The sequence below is a fragment of the Leopardus geoffroyi genome, chromosome X (assembly GCF_018350155.1).
Source record: "Leopardus geoffroyi isolate Oge1 chromosome X, O.geoffroyi_Oge1_pat1.0, whole genome shotgun sequence".
Lineage (NCBI taxonomy): Eukaryota > Metazoa > Chordata > Mammalia > Carnivora > Felidae > Leopardus > Leopardus geoffroyi.
Window position 1 is genome coordinate 28,162,695 of NC_059343.1, and position 26,504 is coordinate 28,189,198.

Genomic DNA, 26,504 nt, shown 5'->3' on the forward strand with positions numbered 1-26,504 from the left:
TGTGTAAAAATTGGTTTTGACAAATACATTTTAGAAATGCTGCCCTTACATATGTCAAGGACTTAGAGACTTCCATTTCGGTAGGCTAGTTTTTTTTTTTGTTTGTTTGTTTTGTTTTGTTTTGTTTGTTTGTTTGTCTTAAGGACATTAAGAAATACTGAGTTTATGCATGTGTCAAGCACTGGTTTTATCTTCTTTAAGATCTCCATGGAGTCATGATTTAGAATCCATCATTGAGCCTCAAACAATACTTATACAGTCCGTTGACAAGTTACACCAAAATGGAAGCAGAAAGTAACACAGCTGTCAAGAAATGCTTAAAATATAACCTCAAACCTACCTGCACTCAACACAAAATGATCATTACATGATCAAATTAAGTTTACCTTTAATAAATAAAAAATGTAGTTTTTGAGAAGGATTCCAAGAGTATTTCATTATTTCAGAATAGTATTTTTTAACCACGAGCAAATTTTTTTTGTATACAATGATGGCTTGAAGGGAATACTGTTCGGGGGAAATTTTAATTTTATGTTAGGTACCAGAATGCAGAAATTCTGAAAATGCAAACCTACTGTTTACAGTTGTATCTAATGTTGTGAAACATTTGTGCTACTGAATATCTGGCTATGGAGTTAATTTCTATAAAGTTATAATATCTTCTCATTGATAGTTATTAAACTGGATAGATGTACCCATGGAGGGGAGGTTAAAGAGAAATGGCAACAACACATACTATGAAAAGGCATTTAGGAATATGGCAAACCTTCTAAGAAAGAAAAAATAATCTATTTAATGAATTAATAGTGAGACACAAACCTGCAATTGTTCTACACTATAATCATTACTATAATTGGAAATATTCCTCCATTTCCTTCAGGATGAAAACAACAACAACAACAATGGTGCACTGACCCTGTAGCCATAGGATATTATTTGTTATATATGACAAATTAATAATAACTTTCAAAACCTAGCCATATAATGAAATAAAAACCACAAGGTCAACTACTACGTTTCCCCCATGACTTTTAGTTTATTGACTGTAAACACTTAATTATGTGTTAGAATCATTAGAAACACAGAGAGGAAGGGATTATGGAGGTCATTTAGTATAGCCTTACACTTACTATAGGATTTACTATTCCCAGAAGGAGACAACTCCTTCCTGAATATGGTAGCAAATTTTCCCATTAGCAAAGTTTTGCACCTAATGGAAGCCTGCCTTATTATGACTTGGTTCATTTAAAGCTTGTTTTGAACCCTGAACCGACATAGAGGAAGCTGAGTATTGTTCCTATCTGACAGTCTTAAAGATGTGAAGACTGATAATCATGACTCTGATAAATCTTATTTCCAAGTTTTAAAATACCAGGTATGGGCTAGAGTTAGATTTAATCTGATTGGTGCTCCTAAACTTAGGTTTCTTAGCTTTGGACCTCCTACGTAATTAAGGCAAACTAAAATTATATGAGTTGCTCAGCAGCTGAATCACGTTTTAATTAAATTGCAACATATAGTCTATATGTATCACTACGGAACATTCAGAAAAGCATAAAATGGAATCTCGATTTTTAGTGATCTTACAGCACAGTAGTGAAGGTGACAAACACACAAACAGTTGTGAGACAAGTGTGTGCCACATGAAAAATACAAGTATGCAAACTAATTACATGCACTAAACATCCAGTAATCAAGGTAGTTTCTTCTTAAGTGTTCATAAGCAAATTTCCCTCAGCCAATAGCCTCATATTTAAATGTATTTGATGCTATAGGCTGCATGTAACACTTGTCCCTGTTCATAGGATCAGCATAATGGTAAAACAGAAAAAAACTTAATGTCTGGAGGCACTGGCTTCAAGAAATTACAGGACGGGCATGTGATAGAGTTATTGTACGTGTGCCAAACATTTTCAATGCCATTGGAAAATGTTTACATTATAGTACTGAGTGAAGAATGCAAAATATAACTATCAGTGATTATGTTTTGGCAGAGAAAGCACAGGTAATTTCAATCGTAGTCTATATATTTCTATATTCTTTTTTCCAACTTTCTACAATAAAACATTTTCTGCTAAATGTTGCTTCTGCAGGCAGAGAAAAATTTCAGAACTTTTCGGTTCAAATTGTTGTTTTAAGTCTATCATTCCCATGTATCTTTAGAACTATGGAATTATGTCATCCAAATACATGAAAACAACTAAACATCAGGACAAATAAAAATCTAGTAAGAATGATTTAAGGTCTCCATTAAAATGCTGAGTAGAGCAGGGTCAAAATTAGAATATAACATAGTTTGCATTATATTCAACAAACATTGAGTGTACCTAACTAAATTCTTATTCAGTCACCTTTCCTCATTTTTTTGCTCAATTAACATACAGTGTTACATTAGTTTCAGGTGTACACTATAATGAATCAACAATTCTGTACATTCCTCAGTATTCATCAATTTAAGTATACTCTTAATCCTCTTTACTTATTTCACCCATCCCCCACACACTTCCATTTTGATTATTAGTATATTGAAAATGACTTCCAAATGTCGTCATGCAAATAAAATGTATTCATTTTTAAATAGTATTTCCTTGATCTGTCAGTTAATCAGCTAGTAAAAATGGCAAAGAGTTCGTTTAGACTTCTTACAGCGATTAAAAGCGGGGGTCTTTGAGCCAGGTCTCACAACGCTCAAACACCAGGTCCACAGTTGACATATGGTAGCATTTAGTGTAGGTTCATTTGTGTCTCAGACTCTTGCCTTCTTTTCTTCATATAAATAATAGGAATGGCAACAGATGTCTCACAAGGCTGCTGCAAACAGCGCCACCCTCATGCCAGGCAACTTATGGCGTCACCCAGGTCCCTTCCCTCAAAGAACCCCAGGCTTCGTTTCATGCTCTGCTGCCACACTGTTGACATTCTCGATAATATTTGAATAAGAAGCTCTGCATTTTCATTTTCCACTGGGCCCCAAAAATTATGTAGCCAAGTCTTAGTTTCAAGAATTAAGTTATGTAATGTCTGAACACAGAAAGTTTTCTCGATACCTATTAGTAATAACCGCTATCTTTTCTAAATGTTCATAGAAAATTAAAAAAAAAATTCTCTACTGAAACTTCTCACTCATAAGGTGACATGTGTTAATTTCCAAAAGTTACATTTTCCTCCTGTGAGAAAAACTGGAAGAGCATTTGCCCAGCCTCTTGATAGTCTTAGGGTATATATCTTGCAGTCAGGTTGTACAGTTTTGGTAGTTCTGGAGGAATCAAACTACTCTCAAACAATAAAATTCTTGCCAACTTCTCTTCCATTTGTCTAAAATGCACATTTGGATGGGAAATGTATGTATATTCAAGCATATTTAAAGAATATAAAAGGGGATACAATGAAAGGAAACATTTCAACCCCTTTTTTCTGGTTTCTTAGGGGCAACTAGTTGTACTTACCACCTGCTCTCACATTTTAAATTAACTCTGTTGGTGCTGGGGTTTTTTGGCTGTATTCTTAACTGCATCTTTGGTTCTTCCATGTAATTATTTAAATATTCTTGCCTTTATAAGTTCTTCGGGGTTGCAGAGTTCTACTTCTTGCATTAGGAAATATTCTACTATTTGAACAGTTAAAGAAACTTACTAAAAAAATTCAAGTTACGAAGAATCAGTTATCTACTTTACCATGTCATCTGCATTATTATTAAAATACTAATGCGTATAATACCTACCAATTACAAAGGTCTTTGCATGTCCCACACACTATGCTAAGTGCTTTGCATTCATTATCATATTGAAAATACTTAGAAAAGTACGTGCAATGAAGGCTTATTAAATGGTGGCTGTCATGACTTCATGGCTCTAAGACTAAATAATAATATTATTGCCATTTTACAGATAAGAGGTACAAGTTCGAGGCAGACACAGCTTGTAAGTGGCAGAACAGAAATGTAAATCCAAGTGTCAACGTTCACTTGCTGCTATACTTCCTCACATTTCTGAATGGTGATTTTCCTTTAAGTGTGTGTTTATATATACACACGTGTGTATATAAAGTCAGAAGAAGATTGAAAATGCACACAATGGCATATGACAATCTTTTAATGCCTTTCAGCTCCTGATAAACTCGAATTAAATTTGGGGAAAATCAAACAACTTCAATACCTGAAATTTTAAACATTATAATCAGGTTGACAACTGTGGAACAGAGTTTTTGGCTGTGTAATTTTTATATACATTACTTTACAGTGATCAATTGACTTTTAATAGGTATGGAAGAACTGCAGTTCTACAGTTTAAAATATGCTGCATAATCATAGCAATAGCTTTAGCACATAATTACGAGCCGGGCTTAAAACCATCTCCACAGGCATAGTAGCACAAGGCTCAAATATCTGATGGTGTGAGGATTTACAGTTCTAAGCAACAGAAAGAATTTTACATGTTGAACTTTGTGAGAAACCTGGGGTAAAAAATACCAGGTGCTCACAAAGGAGGCTGAGTGACTAATCAAAAGGCTATAGAATCCTCTCTCCCATGAACAAGTACAGAGGAATTACCATGGCTAAGGGGAGTATAAAAGGAGTACCAAAGTTCTTGAGAGTGGTATGATAACTAAATTTTATTTATTTATTTATTTATTTATTTATTTATTTATTTATTTATTTATTTTTAACTTTTATTTATTTTTGAGAGACAGACTGACAGACAGACAGAATGTGAGCAGGGGAAAGGCAGAGAGAGAGGGGGAGACACAGAATCTGAAGCAGGCTCCAGGCTCTAAGCTGTCAGCACAGAGCCCTACGCGGGGCTTGAACCCATGAAATGTGAGATCATAACCTGAGATGACGTTGGACACCCAACCGACTGAGCCACCCAGGCACGCCTAAATTTTATTATTAATTACGGTCTTGTTTTGATACTGATAATAAGGCATAGAACACCTTGAAAAGATAAAACATTGGAATCATGAGCATACTTACAATCTATATTCAAAAGACATCAAAAAAAGAAGTATTTCAATTTGAAATAAAATATATAATAATTAAGAAGGTTTATTCTATAAAACTGTTCAATTTCATGTATTTTATCCCTCGCTTCATATTATATTTTGTACAAATTATCAGAAACAAGAGACTCGTGTTGGATTCAGGATTCATATTAAACACTGATTTTGAGCAACTGTGTGAATTAAGTGCATCTGCAAAAATTCAAGGAGCAATGAAATTTATTTTTTCTGATCCACCTGACATGAAGTAATGAAACACCTTCTTTAACTAGGGATGCAGATGATCGAGTATACACTGAGACAAAAACTTATGTTTTCTTTATGTGGTATTTCATTTATTGTCTGTAAAGAATAAATATATCATATAGATACTGATTATTTTATTTTCAATGTATCTTAATCACATACTCCTGATGAGTGAAATATACTCATTTCAGAAGTCAGTCTTCTTTTACAGGATGAGAAGTGTATTTTCATTATCATCTTCCAGCTGACAGTGAGACTGATATAGCAGAGATAGTTGGAAATTCTTCACTAATTACTCCAGAGTTTTATATAAAATTTCAAACAAAGAGAAACATATCACATGCATTTAGAACTGGAAGGATACTGTTATGGAAGTCTTCCTAGCCCAAACTTCCTTTTTTATAAAGAAGTAATGAGAGATTCCAAAAGTTAACTCAGCTCTTGTCTCTTAAATTTTCAGTGCCTACATCATGTTATCGTAGACAACGAATTTATAACATAGTAACTATTACACTGATAGACAAGGGCAATTCTCAAACACCTACTTTAGTTGGAGGTAGGAAAAGAATACAGTTCATTTCCAAAGTTATTTGAGCTGTAACTTGGAAGTTTTCTGATATAACTGTTAACCTAAACAATTAACTAAAATTCAAGATGGTTAGTCTATGAATTCAGGTAGTCCTTGAATAAGATAGAAACCTAAAATAAGTGAAGGATTTTATTTTAATTCTAGGTTTTATAAAACCATTTCTTAAATTGGCATCAGGTTGATGAGGCTTAGAGAACTTTCAGGAACCAATGAAAAGGGTTGTCAATGGAAAGGCCTTAGAGTGTTGTGAATTAAAATCATTGGCAAAAAGAAGAGAGGCAAACCAATTCTAACTACATCTTAAGTATCAATAGATCTACAAAACAATGCTTTGAGAGTGGGCACAGTCAGAATGTGCACGTAAAATATTTTGTGGAGAATAAAAAGAGGGATCTCTAAAAAATGAGAATGAACTAAAAAAAAAAAAGTAAATAGAGAAATGTTAATCTTAATACTTTTGAATGCCCCATTTGCATTTCTGGTATTCTTAAAAATACTGGCTTATTATGTTCAACCACGTTTTACACTATTCATATGTCTGGCAAGAGTTTTAAAACTCCCAGCAGGAGACAAATGTTATAGAATAGATATATACATACATAATGATCACTTACTCCGTTTGGGCATCTGTAACTACAGATACAGAAATAACAGCATAAACATGTACTCTCATGTTCAAGGAGAGGAGAATCCTAGGTATATTCATTTTATCTTTAAGATATTTGTGCTTATAGTTCAGAACATTGCAAAAATGGTCAATAGAAATACAGCAAAATATTCACAAAATGGGAATGAGATGTATAACCTTATATGTGTCATAAAATGTCCCTTACTTTTGGCAAAGAAGATAATTTACTCTGCTAAAAAAATGACAAAACTAAGGAACTTTGGGACTCGTTTAGATATATTGTTACATTTAAACACCTAATGCCAAGTTTAACTTAAACTACCATAATACATTATAAAGTACATGACTATTATGCCCTCTCCGAGGTATGTATGATTTCAGTTAAATGGGGAAAAATGTTTCAAATCACTAAAATTATATGTAAGTTTAAAGGATTAACTATAATGAACCTCTGACTATCATATTCCCTAATTATAATCAAGATAAAAATACATTCATCAGTGTTACAGCATTTAGAAAAAAAAAAACAACTAAATTTCAACAAGCATATTTATAAAAAAAATGTAGAGGACACAGAGGGTCATTTGAGTATTTAAATAAGTCAATCCAGAGTTTATTTGATTTGTTGTCTTTTCTCATCTTAAGCATTCACATAGCAAGGGTTATTATTCTTCCTAACTTTGGGGAACAGAAAGTATTTCTATTTTCTTACGCCACCTTTTTTATCAACTTAAGCGTCCTGAGCTTGTGTCCAGGCATTAGTCAAGCCAGCCCTGACTTTGAAATGCAAGAGAACAGCCTCACAGTTGATTTTTTTCTTCATATTTTGATCTCTTGCCATGCTACTATTTCTTAAGGTCAAAATCCCTCAAAGCTTTGACCTGAATAGCACTCAAACATTCGGGCACACATGTCCTTTAATGTCACCACGATTGGATACCCTGTCACCTCAGTCACAATTCCTATATCCTACTGGATTTTAACCATTACCAGATTTTCCTCATTCCTTAAACTAATTCTAAAAAGGATTTTTAGAAGACTAAGTATATCATGTCATTAATGGGACTGATTCTCACAACATCTCTATTCCTGCAAACATGCTGGAAAATGTGCATACAAGAGAGCTTTGTTCTTCAAAGTCACAACCTTACCCTCAACATTCTTGGACGTCTTCCCATGTTCTTTCAATCAAGTTCAATTTTACACGCAAGGAAGAAATTCAAGGGCTTTTTTAGTTATAAGATACTAGTTCATGGCTCGCTCTATCTCCCTTTCAATTCCTCTGTCCTCGGGTACCTTCATTTTTATCTTCCTTAGACTCCCAACTCACCTCAGCAGTGATTTGGACTGGGCCTATGATAGTTACTTTGGTGGTGGTGGGGGGGGGGGGCGGGGCGCAATGAACAAAACCAGAAATCGAACTGTAGAAAAGCTGAAGCTTAGTGTTCCAAAAAGCAACCTGCCTAATAAAAGTCTATGTATCTGCTTACGATCTGGTATAGTAGTGCATAAATGTTTGAAAATAAAAATTAAAAAAAAACATAGTGAATCACAAAAAGCCCTCCAGACTCACTGAACAGTATGCCCTATATATCAAGAACACCAGTGTTTTTTTTTTCCTCCAAAATGCTTTCATGTCTGTGACTTTATTTTATTGGCAAATACAGTGGATACATGCTGTACTGTATATTGGACATCATTTTATAAAGAACTGTATGAACCAGAACTAGTGGTTTTTTATTACAGGTTTTGAAAATTTCAAAAACAGGAAGGTGAATAAGTACCATAGGCAGTAGTCTTATAATTTTAGGCCATTAAAAACAAGGTTGCTAAGGTTTTTTACCAACTAGAATAACAAATCAGTAACATTTTGATGATATGCACATTTTTTTTAGAAAGTAGGCTCATTCCAAAGAGGTAAGTATATTTAAATACTGCAGTCATAGAAAGGTCTCCAATTTCCCCATTTCAGGCAGCACTGTGGAAGTAAACCACAACGTGGGTATTGCTCAATGTGTCACTGTCTTGTTAACTCAGTGTTTAGTAAAAATATGGTCTGCAGACTATCAAAGGCTGCATGCAGATTACTGGTTTACTAAGTGAGATTTTCTGAGCATGCAATCTAGGACTATGCATTTTAATCAGTTTCCCAGGGGGCGCCTGGGTGGCGCAGTCGGTTAAGCGTCCGACTTCAGCCAGGTCATGATCTCGCGGTCCGTGAGTTCGAGCCCCGCGTCACGCTCTGGGCTGATGGCTCAGAGCCTGGAGCCTGTTCCGATTCTGTGTCTCCCTCTCTCTCTGCCCCTCCCCCGTTCATGCTCTGTCTCTCTCTGTCCCAAAAATAAATAAAAAAAAAATGTTGAAAAAAAAATATTTGTTAATCAGTTTCCCAGGTGATTATTATGCAGACTCAAGTTTAAAAAGCACTAGGCATAATACAAGTGAACAAGAACATGACCTACTGTTAACAGTTACATCTCCATAAACGTAACCCTTTAAAGGGATGCATTTCTAAACAGTTTTCTTTATAAGGTAATGCCAATCCTTCTTAACATGGTAACCGACCATTTTATAGCACCAATAATCTACAGGACCAATGGGTACATATTGGAATGATATCATTGTTGATTTAAAAAGTATCAAATTTTCTCATGTCTCACATATTTATTACATAAATTCCAGTGCTAATGCAAACTAGCCATGGCCAGATCATATATAGTAAGAAGAATTATGACATGGTTATAAAATCACTACTCATTCAAGCAAATGCTAAAAATATATTCACTGGAAAACACATGGAATTTTTATTAATGCCCAATGACTGCGTGGGAAATGATTACAATGTACACTCCTTCAAATTTAAAATTTTAAGTATGAATTTAATTTCAAAAGGAAAGTTCAACTGTGACTGAAAATCGTATACATTGCCTGGTAACATTTTCTTAAATTATATTTCTGGAAGAAATATTTTAAACTTCATTTCATCTTTCAACAAACATTTCAAACGTTTCATACTTATCAAATGTCAAGTCTCAGGAAAACAAATTCCCTTCACTGTCTCATAACAAAGGAAATGAATGCCTAAGGCTACCGAATGTGGTCATAGCTTTCATAGAGATGTGCTAATGGTGCTTTGAGCTATGGACTACAACTGATTAGCAAAAGTTAGCTTCTATAAGGGAAAATAATATGGCATAATGTGTTAAATGCTATTATATATAATGTTAATATTTTGAATGACTACCCACAATTCCACCATCTAATAATATCAGATAACAAAGGTTTCTACTTTAAAATCATCCCATTTCCTTTAAATTACCAAAACTTTTAAAATTCTTACCAGCAAGCCACATTATGACACTACAAGGGTACACAGATGCTTTCCTAATCCACAGCCTGTGTGTTAGTGTTATGATTTAACTGTTCGTGGCACAAAGAACATGCAATGAACAGATCCTTACTCATCCTAATAAAACAGAGTCTTCAGTAAAATCAAAGGACCTGGGCCTGAGCTGTGCTCCTATCACCAACTTCGCTTGGACAATTCATTTTTCCTCCCTACGTTTCATTTTTCTCACATGTAAAAGGTAGGGATCAACTAACAGCACTCAAGGTTTTAGAATCTGTGATTTGGGGTTAGGTTGTGATGACACAGTCCCCAGCACTCGGTCCAATTGCTCTAAGTCACTCAGATCCTCATTCCCACTTAACTGGAAGGAATTACACTCTAAGGCAAGAACTAGTTCAGTCAATTAGCACTCCCTCCTTCACCTCTCCCACATTCTCCACTATCAAGACAAGCCATACTTTTTATTCAAATGACTACTTTGCAAGGACTAATCCAGTGATATCCTTTGTAGAGTTATAATACTGTTGCCTTGAATGAGGATTTCAAGAATCTCAAAGATGATTCATTACAGGGTAAGTAATTAGGATCACTAACCTGTGCAGAACTTTTTTCAAGTTTTTGGACTAAATTATCCCAACGCTGGGCAAAGTTGTCCAGCCATGCTTCCATCTTTTGGGCTACCAATGTGTTTTTCAGGGTTGAAAGAAGATCTTGGTTGAGCGAACAGAGTTTGTCCATGGTTTGCTTTTTCTTTTCTAAATCTGTTTTTAAAACCTGTTAAAACAGGAAAGAATGCATAATAAGCCTAGTAACATTTTATAAAACAGTATAGTTCAAATTGTTTTTGCATGTATTTTCTCATTTGCATAGATACAAAAAGACTGCAATCATGCCTGCAAAGGAGCAAGAGCCCATAAGAATCTAAGTAGAAGATTATAATCCAAATAATCTTCCCAAGAAGCTTGAAGAGAAAGAAAAATAAAAGTCAGATGTAGAAAAACACCTAGTAGAGAAACTAAGGAGCTACTTAGAAATATTTGAGGAACTCACAAGTAAAGAAGTAGTGTTACTCAAAGGGAAGTTTACTTTTAAATTTTTTTAGTATCTGTTATTCAATTAACATTTGGCTATCTGAGTAATTATCTTCTAAAGAGAATTTAAAAGCCCATTAAGTAATAGAACTAAGCAACTGAGCATGATATAAATCCTTTGGAATCACTTCATATGTTTTCTAAGTACATATGTGTTTTATGGAGTAGTTTTGATAACATCCCTATTTTCAAAGTTTTTGTGAGTTATAGAGGGTGACCCACGCCCTTTGGTTGAAAAGGAATGAATAAACAAAGTGGCTTATATGAAATCAGTAGATCCGGGCAGCTTATTCTTTCACTTTATCCATTAAGGTCACCGTACACTTTGGGAAATCCAATCTCTGGCTCCCAAACACTAGTTCCGGACTTAGCTTGCCAACAAAGAACGAAAAGAAAGAAGAGGCAATTATTTTATAGCTTCTTTGCTATAATCCCCTCCTTTTCCCCTCCATTTCGCCACAACAAGTACAGTGAACATAAAGTGAACAGTGAGACCTGTCTTTCCAAAACAAATGCAAATTTAAGAATAACTAATATTTCACATGGCAAATAAATGATCATGAAACAGATGTACCAATTGCTAATGAACTGACATGTCATGTACACAGAGAAATTAATACACCACCTCCCATGCAAGGGACACTTTATGTAGCTCATTCTGGCATGCTGCCTGCACTGACGGCTCTGAAGAATGCTCTGGGAGTTCATCCTTTATTCAGAATCTGCTTCACCTGGTGTACTTTATACTGGATTCCTAGTGCATGCTACTTTTAAGGTATAAAAGCTAGTTGTGAAGTTCATTTCTAATTTTCCCTCAACAATTATGGTTTTTTTTCACTGTTTTCTCTCAGTTTGAAAGAATGCAATAAATCAAAATGAGTTAAGATTCATAAGATGAATGTATATCAAAATAAAACTTTCACTGTAGTAACTTAGTAATGCATTGGTTTTATATGTTGATTTTGTTTGTTTAATCCACGTTAGCTCTCCATTAAATTTAAATGCATTTTGGGCTAGTAATAAAACAATAGTTTATGCTACCTGTCTAGAGCTGGGACCCAAATTTGAATTTGTAGATTCCTCCAATCCCTTTATGGCATCCTAATCTTTTTTTTTTCTTTTAATTTTTGGCATGTATTTGTTTTGTTATAAGCCATTTCAGGTTTTTTTGGGGGGAGGGAAAGGTTATGAAAGAATTAAAGGCATGCATTTTAAAATATAAAGATGTAAATACAATCCTCTTTGGCTCTCTCAGGGCTTCAGGAGCTAATTTAAATAGCTGTATGCACAAGGTTAAGGGGTATGCCATTATTTAAGCTAAATATGCAATGATTTGGAAACATTTCAGAACAAGGAACTGAGAGTTATGTCTGAAGAAGAGGAAACAATTTGTGTTGGAAATTCATGGGCAACTTCATATCATGTAAAGAGTTTTTCTTAGATGATCTATAAAACTAATTGGATACCCAAAGAGATTTAGTGGCAAATGACAGTAAGCCTCCTGTGTGAAGATTAAGCCAAATGAAGAAACACTTGGTGAGCATCACAAAAATAAAGGGAAAGGAAGTCAAATCACCATTAAAGAATACCTTTAGGAAAAAATGGATTCAAGGTGAAGTAAAAACATTATTATAATCAAATTGTGGAATTACTGAATTTACATATTTTTACCTAAATCCATACAAGAGCACTGTACTAAACAAAGCTTCTAGCTAGTAAATTTTAAATCTATAGTTTTAAAAATGGTGATGGCAGGTTAGTTTTCAGTTTGTTTCCTTTGTTGGGAGAATATTTCTTTCTCTTTCTTCATGAACTCCCACTACCCAAAGGACTCTCCGACCACACCCAACAGAGGGACAAGACAAGAAATCCAGGTGCTGCCGGATGCACTGAATCGCGGTATCGAAGTACCTTCTACCATCTATCCTTGGCTATCAACACTGGGATGCTTCGATTTTATGTGTACATATTAAATTACTATGATTTAATTGCTGTTTATTATTAGAGTATAAAAAAAGATGTCTCTCTGCTTATCAAAAACTAATTACAAGTGTTTGAGTGCCAGAGAACCACAGAGCTCTGGAAAACTCAGGAAGAAAAAGGAAGCTCTAGAAAATTTACACATGGCAGGGGTCACCCAGGATTTTAAAAGAAGAAATATATTTTATTTGCAAAGAGGCCAAGCAGTTGGACCTATAACCAAAACAGGCAGGGAGGTACAGTCATTAAACCAGATTAGGCCAGTAGTAAAGAGGGACGAGAGATAGAGAAGCTGCCCAAGAAGACAGAACAGACATATTCTATGTGGTCATTAAAAGATGATTTCAAGTGCAAAATGAATGTATCCTTACAAACAGGCCAGGAAATCCCTGGGGGAATCAGAATCACCTAGAAGCCTTTCTAAAATGCAGATTTCTGGGCCCAACTTCCAGGCCCTCTGAGTCAATAGGTCTGGGATGGAACCTAAGAATTTGCATTTCTAACAAGTTCTCAGGTGATGCTGATGCTTCCAGTCTGGGGACCACACTTCTTGAGAACCATCGATTCTACTTGGATTAATTGGTAACAGGAGGTGAGGTTTCAAGTCTTGGTACCGGCACTATCAGCAGGGACCTGCTGAGCCACTGTAAGTACTTCAACCCTGCCTTGTGCTCGCAGCCACTTGAGACTGTCCTCAATTCCACAGTCCCCTGTAGCCCCTGCACACCCTGGGCCTGTGGACCACCATGCTTCCCAGGGTGGTCCTTCCCCGGAAAACACCACAGGTCCTCACGGCAACAGAAAACTCACCCAGGAACCTATTTCTTGTAAATTTGGGCCTTCCTGGGATAGCCTAACTGATTCTGTTTTAGAATCCGCCTAAGGGCCACAGTTTCTTCTCTCCTTTGCTTTTGATCGTTTACATCAAATAAAAAATCAGTTTTGGCCGTGAAAAATAACAGATCTACATGGTTTGGATAAAAGCACAGATCAAGAGGAAATGAAATACTTGACTCCTCATTTCCCACCTCAAATGAAAAGTAGGAGAACATCCCATGGGCTATTAGTGATAATATTTCAAAAACAAATTGCACTGATTATAAATAAAGGAGTTTGAGCACACTGTATCTATACCTAGGTATGTAGTAGGAACTGGTGACAGATGGTACCTGTTTTGGGTCTCAGATTGTGACATATTTTAATGAACATTAAATTCTTATTCACTGCCTGAGTCAGCAGGGGAATTTTACCTCAAATTCTAGACCAGCTGTCAGATTTTGTTAATTGGCTTAAACTATCAAACGGTAAGACTTATACAAAACATATTTTCACTTTGTTCACAAGTAAGGTGACATAATTTGAATTTTAATCATACTGGATAATTACTGAGCATTTTCATGGTCCTGAGGTTAGTCAAGTCTTTTATTCACAAAAATGTCAACATAGTAGCACTTGACTGTTAGAAATGATGGTTCTCGATCACAGTTCTTTTTTTGTCAAGGAACCAAATGATATGAGGAGTTCTGAAATAGCTTAAAAGGGCTGGACCTGAGTCTGGATGTCTTGGTGCTCAATTTGACTCTGCTACTAATGCTCTTTGATAGCTTATGCATGCCGTGTGTGTGTGTGTGTGTGTGTGTGTGTGTGTGTGTGTGTGTGCTTTCCCCTGGGCCTCAATATCCTCTTCTGAAATAACCTTGTCTAGTTCCTCCTTTTCATACCCAATGCTACTTAGTTCAGTTCCACTAACTGGCCTCCTTACTACCCAAGAGTATTCCAAAAATGCAAATATGAATTCTATCAAGTTCTCAGCGGCTCCTCATCAGCTGTGGAACAAAATTACAAATACATCACTGACATTTTTGCATTCTTTTGATACAAATACAGATCACTTTTCTGAAATTTGTCTTTAGTGGTCAAATCACTCCAGAAAGTATATCTTTTTTGAGGAGTGAATTCTCATCCATAAGAAACTAACTTGTGATGACAAGCAATATATTTGTGAATCAATTTTAAATTAAAAGCCTAAAGATCAGTAACTATGGAGCAAAAATATATGACACAAATCAATATTTGGGAAAATGATACACATTTAACTGGGGAAACATATTTAAGATCAGCTTTAAATAAATGATTTAATTATGTCACACAATATCAATACAGATATAAATCATTTCATTTAGGTAAAATTATAAAATGTTATTTATAACAGACCTTTGTTTTATATTAGAGTTAACATCAAGTTAGCATTTAAGAGAATCGCTCTATCAAAACAACAAGAAGAAATTCTAACTTTGGAATATTTTATTTGAAAAATTAAGCTCTTAATATTACACTGCCCTCTACTACACAGCCAAATAATCAAGTTCACAGTGGAAGAGAAGCTTTAGAGGTCTTTTCTAATCCTCTACGTTTTCACTCAAACTACAATATCTCATTGAAGCCCTCTGTGATGTTCTTTTATTGCCAAAGTTCCCTTATTTTTCAAAACACACAGGCACTTATAATTAATGCTACTGGTTTGCTTTAATATTTTTTCTAATTTTCCAAATGAAGGTATAAGCCCCTTATGTGAGGATAATCACTTCTTATACTTCAATTTCTCAAAGAATTTAATTTAGACTATTACTTTAGAACCACATACTGTTTAGAACTATACAGAACATTCCTATGTACTTCTCAGTGTTACCTTTTTATTTTAACTGAATTCTTATTCCAGGGATGGTATATTTTTTTCAAAAGTACAATTTTTTTTTTGAAAACCATAGTTGCCAATCTGCCTACATCTAATGTAATTAATGTTCGTATTCCTCCAAAATTCATGAAATGAGGGCTGAAGCCTCTACTGTGGTAATATTAGGAGAATGGGCTTTTGGGAGGTAACTGGGTTTAGATGAGAAGAGAGTAGAGCACCACAATGGGATCAGTGCCCTTAGAAGAAGAGGAAGAGGCATCGGATCCTCCTCTAATTCTGCTGCTATGTGAGGATACAGCTAAAAGACGCTAAGAGCCAGGAAAAGGGACCTTACCAGGAACCAAATCTGCTGGCACCATGATCTCATACTTCCAAGCTTCCAGAAATGTGAGAAATACATGTCTGCCGTGTAAGCCATCTAGTCCGTGATATTTTGTTACAGAAGTCTGAGATGTCTAAGACAGGAATTGGTACCAAGAAGTGTAGTAACAAATACCTACAAATGTGTATACAGCTTTGGAAGTGAGTAATGGGTAGAGGCTGAGAGCGCTCAGGTGCTCTAACCTGCAAGGTGCAGGTTAGAGAAGGTTGAGATTGCTGTGAAATGACTCCTAAAGGCAATTCTGTTGAGGGCTCAGAGAAAGAGACCTGGAAAGCATCCTGTTTTTAGAGAATACATAAATTAAAACGGACAAAATATTAGTATAAATATGGATGGCAAAAGTCATTCTGATGAGGTCTTAGATGAAAATGAGGGTGATGTTATTGGCAACTGGAGGAAGGATGATCCTGATTATAAAATGGCAAACAACTTGGCTGAATCGTGTTCATGTTCCAGCATTTTGCGGAAGGTGGAACTTGTGAGCAATGAAATTGAATATTTAGCTGAGGAGATATCTAAGCAAAGTGGCATGATTTCTCTTGCCCATGGTAAAATGAGAGAAGAGAGAAATGAATTGAACAAGAGTCATTTGGCATAAAGGCACTAGAATTTAAAGATGTGGCAAATCCTCAGCCTATCCATATTGCAAAGAATGAGAAAATATGTTGAGAAGAGAACACTAAGGGTATGTCTGACTGACCACTTGATAAGATTAGTGTGGGTGGGAACCAGAGACCTCGTCAGCCATCTCAACAGAACCTAGGAATAGAGATGGAATTATACCAACAGAAACACTGCCAGCTGAGACTAAAAGCAATGGAGAAAAATGGACAGAATGAAGGAAGGCTGTCTAACGTGCTATTCCTAAAGAAAAGCGAAGAATAATGTAGGTGATTCCGAGTTATAAGACGTACCACTCCCACCACAGGCCCAGAGAGCAGAGCTAGTGCTTCCTGGGTTTCAAAGAGTGGGTCTACCTCTCCAGTCCACGGGGCAGGATGCCCCTCCCCAGTACCGCAGGAGCAGAGACACTGGGTAGGGCTGCTGCAGAGGGCCACATGGGTGGTGCCCCGTGGAACTGAACAGACAAGGCTAACTTGTGGAGTCCTGGAGGTGAGGCTGCTTCTCCAGTGGTCCTGGAGGGCAGTGCATCAGTCCAAAGAGGATTATTCTTGAGGCTCAAGATCTAATGGAATTTTCTTTGCTGTGTTTTGGACCTATTTGGAACCTGTCACTCCTTCCTTCTTTCCTTTTTCTCATTTTTGGAAGGGGAATGTCTGTCCTCTGCCTGACGCACCAACATATTTTGGGAGCGCTTAACTTGCCTGGTTTCATAGTGTCACAGCTAGGTAGGAAGTCTGCCTCAGGATGAATTTCACCTGGAGTCTTACCACATCTGATTTAGATGATGATGAATCTTTGGAATTTATACTGCAGAGCTGATTCTGGAACCAGTTAAGACTTCTGGAGCTCATAAGATAGAATGAATGCATTGTGCATGTGAGAAAGATATGAATTTGGGGGGGGTCTGTGGGTGTGATGTTATAGACTGAATGTTTGTGTCCCCACAAAGTTCAGATGTTGAACCCTACCCTCACACACTTACATAAAATGTGATGGTAGTAAGAGGTGGGGCCTTCGAGAGGTTATTAGGTTTAGATGAGATCATAAGGGTGGAGACCTCATGTTGGAGCTCATGCCCTTATAAGAGGAGGAAATGGGTGAAGGTTGATCAAAAGGTACAAACTTTCAGTGATAAAATAAATAAGCATGGGGAATGTAATGCGCAGAATGGTGACTACAGTTAATAATAACAACATAATGTGTATCTGAGAGTTGTTAAGAGGATAGATCCTTAAAGTTCTCACCACAAGAAGAAGAATGTACCTGGGTGAGGTGATGGGTGTTAACTAATCATGGCAGTCATTTTGTAATACATACAAACACTGAATCATTATGCTATGCATCTGAAAGTAATGTGATATGTCAATTACATATCAATTTAAAAAATTAATTTAAAAACTATAGGAGATGGGCTAGATGGCCAATAGGTATTAAGGAGGGCACTTGTGATGAGCACAGGGTGTTGTATGTAGTGATCAACCATTGAATTCTACCGTTGAAACCAATATTGCACTGTATGTTAACTAAAATTTAAATTAAAGAAAAATAAACGTGGGAAAGAGACACCAAAAATTTCCTCTCTTTCTACCACGGGAACACAAGGTAAGAAGGTGCAGTATGCAAATCAGAAAAGGGTCCTCACCAAAAACTAAAGCTGCTGGCAGGTTGATCCGGGACTCCCCAGCTTCCATACGCGTGAGAAATAAATATTTGTTTAAGTCACCCAGTCTATGGTATTTTATTATAGCAGCCCAAGCCATGTAAGATAATATAGCTGTTCCTATTTTAAAGAAAATTTACAATATGATATAATTGAACAGACTATGATTTAAGCCACAACAATGAGTATTTGGTTTAAGATCGGAAAGAATAAAGAGACCAAATTATGGTGTTACTGTCAACTATTTGTTTTTTTTTTTTAAGTTGTGAACACTAAAAAATACATACAGCCAGTTTTTGAAGACTTGATAACATTTCACTTTGATCCTTAAAGCCAGTTGTGTGAATCTTGTTCAATGCATCTTCTTTTTCTGAAAGCCATGCACTAAAAAGGCACTGAAAGAAATAAAATAATTCCAAAAAAGAAAATAAATAATTACTAAAGTAGATCATCATATGCTTTTTTTTTTCCCATTGAAAATCTCACCATATCTTTCACTGACACAATTTCCCCCACGACTCACCTGTTCTTCGGTAAAACGCTGCCATTTCAGGAGGATGTCTTGTAAAAGAACCCAGCGATCTTCTGTCCATCTACAGATGTTTGCCCATCTATCTCCCAGTACCTGGGGGAACAGACAACCCATCACCACATCAGCAGACAATTAACTCTTAACTGAATTTCATTTAAAATTGCATGATTGAGGTGGCTTAGTCTGTTAAGCGTCCAACTCTTGATTTCAACTCAGGTCATGATCTCATGGCTTCTGGCATACAGCCTCCTATCAGTGGGTTCTGCACTGACAACATGGAGCCTGTTTGGAATCCTCTCTCTCTCCCTCATTGCCCACCCCTCAACTCATAAGTGCTCCCATCTCTCCCTCTCTAAAAATAAATATTTAAAAAATAAAAATAAAATAAAATTGCATGAATGATTTGTGACAGTATCTAATTATGAGTCTCCTATGTATACTAGGAGTTTAAGGACACCCTTCGTGATTTGCTTATAATGACATACGTATCAAGCCTTTCATTTGTCTTTAGATTATTTCATTCACTCTTTCAAATTACATTGAAAAGTAAAGATACTTACAAGAAGTTTGAGGCAGTTATCATACCACTATTTGAAATGTCTCCATGGTAAATGTAAGAGAGCAAAGCCATAAATATAGAATTTAAGAGGATTTTGTATTGATAATATGTGAAATGGGTATCTTTCTCAGGTCTGAAAATATATACCAAAGGATAAAAGTCTGACTACTAAATAGAATACCTAAAGACTCTTCTGGAAAGTAATGCTGTGTAATTAAAATTGCTTAATGTCTTGATTGTAGAAGAAAATTTCAATTTAATTTACTTCCACATGTGGACTTTAAAAATTACCTAGATTATTATTACAAACTATTTAAAATCACTCTGTCTCTAAAGTATTCTAGGGAGAAAATTTTAATATTCGCTGCATAGTAACTGCCATATCCCTAGCATGTTACTAATATTTATATACACACACTATTTGAATATATCACATAAACCAACTACCAATGGTATGCATATATGAATATATGTATGTCCATATGTATATATTTGCTGGATGCTGGAGACAAACATCTTTATTAAAGATACTATCAAAATTTTGACAAACATTTCAAAACAGATTTGCAAACAGTGCTTCCCTTTCCAACAGACAGTGCTGTGAAAAGTCAATACAATACGGTAAGACAACACAACTTGAATCAACGTTAGTTCAAAATCCTTGTATTTTTGACCATATAACTTATGTTCCCACATGATAAGACAAACAACAGCTTAAATCAACATCAACAGGTAAACTCAATGCAATGAAAGTGCGTGCTGTTTGATGAATTCATGGTATGATATAGTTAAATGTATCCACTCCTGTTTACACTCCTGGCTCCCAGGATGAAAAAAATAAACAAACAAAAAAACAAAACAAAAAAACTCTAAATATACATTTCATGCCAATAATAGTTTCTTTGCATATCTCTCTTCAAAACCTACTTTGTAGCAGTGTATAAGCAGGTTACCTTCAAGTTTAACTTTACGACTTTGCCCCCAAACTATAGATCTGTTTCATTTTCTAACATATTGATTTTGCCCAACATTAATAAAGCTGCCAAACTGTTGAAATGGAAACGCTTTTGTCTCCCGCAACAGAAGTAGCAATTTGACAGAAAAAGAAATCCCTATGATAACACTCATCAGTTGCTTAACCTGAGGGTTTGACCTACAGAGAGATGCAGCATTTTTTTCCTCCATGCACGCTCACATGCACACCACCTCTACACACATGCAGCCTGAGCACACGCTTTCAGACACCAGGAGGCACAGTATGCTTCCCATTGCTCGAACCGAGTGGGAAGCAGTGTAGCTAATGATGAACCACACCATGTACACAACTAGCAAACACCTTAAGGCAACCACTGCAACGGGGGGTTAACTTGCAGGGTGGATTTACTGTTCTAGATCAAATCAGTCTGTATGTACATGTGTGTGTGCATACCTATACACATACAAATACACATACAAATACACCTTTCTATTCCTTAACCCTCCGAAACAATGTTTTGTTTTTTTTTTGCATTCTGTGCAAATTTCTAAATATTCTACCGTTTAAGGCAAAGACTTGGTATTAAGAAACGGCAGGAAATAGGCTTATGTTTATCTAAAACCTTTTCACCTTGGACATTACTGGGTTTTTTTTTTAAACACGTGTAACTTTGAAGTACACACATTGAATTCTCAATATCTAAAAAAAAAAACATTTCTAATGATAAACACAAGTTTTTAAGGAGAATAAAAACTCATTTGAAGTAGTGACACTGGATCCACAATATTAAAAAAAATATTTCTATTGACACACATAAATTGGTAGGAGGCAGAAAAAACCATGTCACAAATGCAGGGAACCAAAGTCCAATGGGGAGAAAACCACTCAAGTTTACTAAGAGTGAAACTTTCAACAAGCAAAGTCTCATTTTTAGATTCTTAGAGCAACTCATTTGGAATTTTAAATACAACCAATCAAAATTGCAGCAGCATTCTTCTCAAAGCTAGAACAATCCTAAGTTTTGTATAGAACCACAAAAGACCCCCGAATAGCCAAAGTAATGTTGAAAAAGAAAACCAAAGTGGGAGGCATCACAATCCCAGACTTCAGCCTCTACTACAAAACTGTAATCATCAAGACAGCATGGTACTGGCACAAAAACAGACACATACACCAATGGAATAGAGAACCCAGAACTGGACCCATCAAATACATGTCTAGCACCATGACTCTGCTTGCTGTGGGTCAAATTCACCTATTAGAGTTTTTTTTTTTTTTTTTTTTTTTTTTTGAGGTGAGCCAGCTGGTTTTGAAGTTGATTGCATATATATTTTTCTTCATGATAACTGGGACTAGACTGCTTGATCTTCTGATATTCTTGTAAGACTTCTTCATGAATATTCTGATTGTCTTTTGAGCCCGGATAAAGCTGATTTTGTTGGGCATCCAGTTTCATAAATCTTCTACATACAGTCTCCATCCTGGCACACAAGGCCCTGTACTCATCAAACTCAGTATTGAAGTCATCCTTGGGTAATTCTGGCATTGCTCAGAGGAGACGATAGCAATATATTTTATCAAATAATCTAGGAGTGCAATTGTTGAAGAAGGCTCCATAGAGTCAGTACAACCTTCTTTAACTCCTTCATTGGAAACTGGACTGAAGTTGTTCAGCTTGGCAATTCCTTCTTCTCCTTTAAGGTCCTCTTCGTTTTTTCAGTTGTTGCAATGTTGTCTTTTTTAATTTGGCCTTTTTCCTTCTGTTTTTTAGACTTTTTTGGACTTTGTGTGAGACTGAGTGGTTTCCTTCCATAGGCTTTGGGCACTTTAGTAGAACTGAACCAGGGGATAATGTTTCCAGAGAAGTTCTAGGAGAGTATTTGTCTTGCCTGTCCTCATATATACTACTGTTTTGACTAAAACTGTTAAAAGGTAGGTCTTGAGTCCCCTGGCCTTCTTGAGTTCTAGGGGAATTAGAGTGAGAATTTAGTCTGAGGAGGATTGGAGATGGGCAGGTGGGTTGAAGGCAGTAGTGAGGGGTAGGGATGGCAGCAGCTGCAGGGGGCGGCAGGGGGCCTGCAGCAGATTTTTCACGGGTGGGATTCAAAGGGCAATTTAACGTTGGAGGCATTCTTTTTGTCAGGTGAGGTCTTTGAGATTTTTTATTCATTAAAGGATCAATGAAATCTGAATCCAAAAGCCATATCTAAGGAGAAGATGCAGCATTGCTACTAGAACATGCAGGAGATTCTGAATGGCTGGTGCTGGCAGCATTCTGTGATAGATTCAGCTTTCTCCAGAGCACTGACTCTGATGACTGTTTATTTCACTGTATCCAGGTCAGTCTCTTTGAATCTCTTTAAAAACATAATCCTTTACGGTAAACGAGAGGCCCTTAGGATCCAGATTGGCTACCTGTTGCAGAATTGCTCCGAGGGAGTTCCCATCTTGGTGATTGACGCCATCTTTCTGCTCAGGTATCTTGTGGGCCTTCAGTGCCAGCAAGCAAATCACACTGTCCCTATGTGGCCAGTGAGAAACACTGCTGCTGCCCTGTGTCTTTTGAATCATATCTGCAAGGTTCCTGGGGGTTGACCGTTTCCTCTCAGGTACGGTATCTGAAATAGCTTGAGGTGCTTTCTGAATTTACACTCTTTTCCCTACATACGGTCCACCAGGTTTGATAACTTCTGTGCTTTGGCTGTGGGACTCCCCCTCTGCCTCAGGCATTCTTTCTCGTATCATCTGATAGGAGTCATTGGTTGCATATACTGTAATTTTATCTGGCATAAGACCCGGACAACTGAGCTGGGAGACTCCAGAGCTAGAGAAGGTTTGCTGGATACAGTCAAGGCTGCCCTGAGAGTTGTCTTTATCCACATTTGACAAATAGAAAATAAAGCCATACACTTCATTAGGGGGATCATTTTTAGGAATGTTGACAAGCCCTTGGAATACCTGGAACTAAGCTGAAGGTCAAAAGGAATTACTATAAAACCTTGGATTGTGAGTACCTTGTTCTTTGAATGTTCTGCAAGACAGGCAAACATTTCTAAGAAATTTTAACTTGATAAATGACTTATGTCTTGCAATACAAGTAGTACATGATGCTGAATGTCAAATGAGCACAAGGGAGTCAGTGGCTCTTCTCTCTATCTATCTCCCTCTCTCTCATCCACCCACTGCAGGATTCTGGGTGATCGTCTCTCATGCTTGGATGCTTGGTCTTAGGCCACAGTGTTTGGCACAATTCAGTGATTTTTCACAATGTTGGAAAGTGCCCAGAAATGGCACTAGTGTAGTAGTTTTTGCCACTTCAAAGATCCTCTGGACAGTCCTTTGCTTTTCCAGACAAGAGTAAGCTTAGTAATGTTTTGCTTCATTCTAGGTCATTGGATAGTTTCCTTGTTAAAGTTTCATGAAAAGAAAAAGATTCTGTTGACCCAATAGATACAAGTGATTCCATTAGTGATAGTGAAAGTTGTCCTACACAGTAACCTTCCTCTCCTTGTCTTCCTCACATCAGCCACGAAGGCTTTCAAAGGTAAGTGCAGATTAATTTATTTTTCTTTGTATTTTGTATTTTCCCTATTATTTCACATTATATTACAGTATTGTAATCATTTTTATATGAGTATTTTTGGGTGGTGGAGCGAATCATCTGAGTTTCCGTTATTTCTTGCGGAGAAATTCACTTAGATATACAAGTGCTTTGGATTACAAGCATGTTTCCAGAAAGAATTAGTGTCACAAACCAAGGGTTTACTGTAGATTCTTGCGGCTCTGACAGGTCTCCAGCGCCCAGATCGCCATCTCAGTGAGCTTCACATGTAGGAGGGTGATGTTGTCTTACACGACAGCCTCTAGCCCTGCCCACCACACCCCTTCCCTGGGCCCTACCCTCCACTGCAGCTGTCACCACAGCTAAGGCCACCCCACAGCTGATGTACTGTCATATATCCAACTACCAATGGTGTTTAGATGAGAAAATATATGTTCAGATAACAGCTGTGCAAAGGGAATATTTTAAGACAAAAATTAGGCATCATTTATTTTAATTCCATTATGATGCACTTCAGAGTCTAAAACTTCAACTTTTTTTTTTACTTTTGTGTAAATAAGAGAATTATTTTCCCACAGCTACCAGATCTTTACAATCAGAAGTAGCTCAAAATAGAGATATATTTTATTTTGTAAAGAATTAGGGCTAGAAAAAAATGTGTGTAACTCATATTTTTTACAAATGTATTTGGTATCTGAGATAAGTTTCACCATAATTTCTGGCATATTTGATGGTACGTGTTTAGATTCACGTATCTAGAAGATAATGATATATGATTCAAATAATACATATGCAATGAGCATCATGAAAAAAAAATCCACCTATTCCTAGGAGGCTTGAAGACCCACCTAATTTTTTCAAAACCATCTACCCTACCATCTTTCCAAAAAGGGAGTCCTGTGCATGAGTAAGGAGTAGGCGATAACATTTTACTACCAGTATGAAAATGATCATGTACTCATATTCAGCATGGTCACAAGTGAGTTTTAGGTGTTTTTCAGTAATGTCAATAAAAATGTTATTGCTTTCAACATAATGTAGCTGATTTTCCTATTTTTTATAGTTTCACTCTCTACTCCTTTTGAATTATGTTAGTTTATGGCAGAAGAAACAGCACTGAAATAATAACGCAAGATACCCAAAGGAAACATGCTGACATAAATCAATGAATTCAACAATATTAGCCATTTAGTTATTACAACCAAGTTTGTTGTTTTTTTTTTCTGAAACATATTAGAAGTTCTTTAAGTTCCTAGTGCCGATGTCAGGACACATCAGGTAAAATGGTATGTAATATATCTGTTAAAAACATTAGCTCCAGAGAAAATCTTACCCCTTAAAGCCATAAACTACACTATCCACCTGATTTGAGGAAAAAGATATAAAAGACCAAATTGTGGGATGCTGACTACACCCATTCAACCCCCCGGAGATGGGAGTGAAGGTGAGGAAAGACACACTCAAACTGAAGTACCTTCTTCATAAATGAAAGAAAACGTACTGAGACTTCTAAATAGGTACAGCATCGTCTCTCCAGTGCTACAGGACGCATAAAGATAGTGTCCACTGAAGTAGCATCTTAGGTTTGTAACCTCATAGACTGACGATTACAATTTATTAATTTTAGTGGACTTCCTATAAAACAAATCTGAATAGGGGTGCCTGGGCAACTCAGTCAGTTGAGTGTCCGATTTTGGCTCAGGCCATCATCACACGGTTCATGAGTTTGAGCCCCATGTTGAGAATGGGATTGGGATTCTCTTTGGGATTCTCTCTCTCCCCCTTTCTCTCTGTGCCACACAACTTGTGCTTTCTCTCTCTCTCTCTCTCTCAAAATAAGTAAATAAACTTAAAAATAAAACACATCCAAATAAAGACCTCCATATACTAGATTCCTTAAGGTTGTTAACTTTATAGAAATTCCAAAGTATTCTAATGTGGTATACTTTACACTATAGCTTTTTTTCACTATATGAATGAGTCACAAAAACTAATAATAAGTATTCTTTTAGATACACAGTAAACCTATTTAAGACAACTATTTTAAGAAGTGTCTTTGGTAATCCAATCATTATAACAGTTAATTTTGGTAAATTACTGAATGCTTATAATTCAGCCAATCCGATATTTAATTTAACTCACAGCTAATGATAGCCTCTAATTCATTCATTCATCCATCATGAATCCATTTAAACAACAAATATTTATCGAACACATGGTGTATGTCAAAAATGAACAGAATAAAGAAGTTATGGGCTCAACTGTGTCTCATTTTTATTTTTGCATCTATACTTTATTTAGATACATTTATATCTTAAAGAGAGAAGAGGTTAACGAAAAAATGCATTATAGTTTCAGTGAGTTAAGAATACAGCTATTCCGGGACGACTGATTGGCTCAGTCAGTTAAGTGTCCAACTCTTGATTTTGGCTCAGGTCATGATGTCATGGTTTGTGAATTCAAGCCTTGCGATGGGCTTTCCACTGACAGCATGAATCCTGCCTGGGATTCTCTCTCCCTCTCCATCTCCCTCTCTTCTCTTTCTTTCTCTCACCCTTCCCAAGTCGTATGTGTGCTCACTCACTTTCTCAAAACCAATAAATAAACTTTAAAATGCATAGCTATTTCCCTAT

At 36.3% G+C, this 26,504-nt stretch overlaps 1 protein-coding gene across 9 annotated transcripts in view; it reads right to left on the bottom strand.

Moving 5' to 3' along the window:
• Window positions 1-26,504, bottom strand: part of DMD (dystrophin) — a 2,127,700-nt gene that overhangs the window by 1,388,260 nt on the left and 712,936 nt on the right. For all 9 annotated transcript variants that reach the window (XM_045472664.1, XM_045472669.1, XM_045472671.1 and 6 more), the window contains exons 14-16: window positions 18,766-18,867; window positions 18,530-18,637; window positions 10,405-10,584 (exon numbers count right to left, since the gene is read on the bottom strand). In XM_045472664.1, the coding sequence (XP_045328620.1) occupies window positions 10,405-10,584; window positions 18,530-18,637; window positions 18,766-18,867 (390 nt within the window). The remainder of the gene's footprint in view (window positions 1-10,404; window positions 10,585-18,529; window positions 18,638-18,765; window positions 18,868-26,504) is intronic.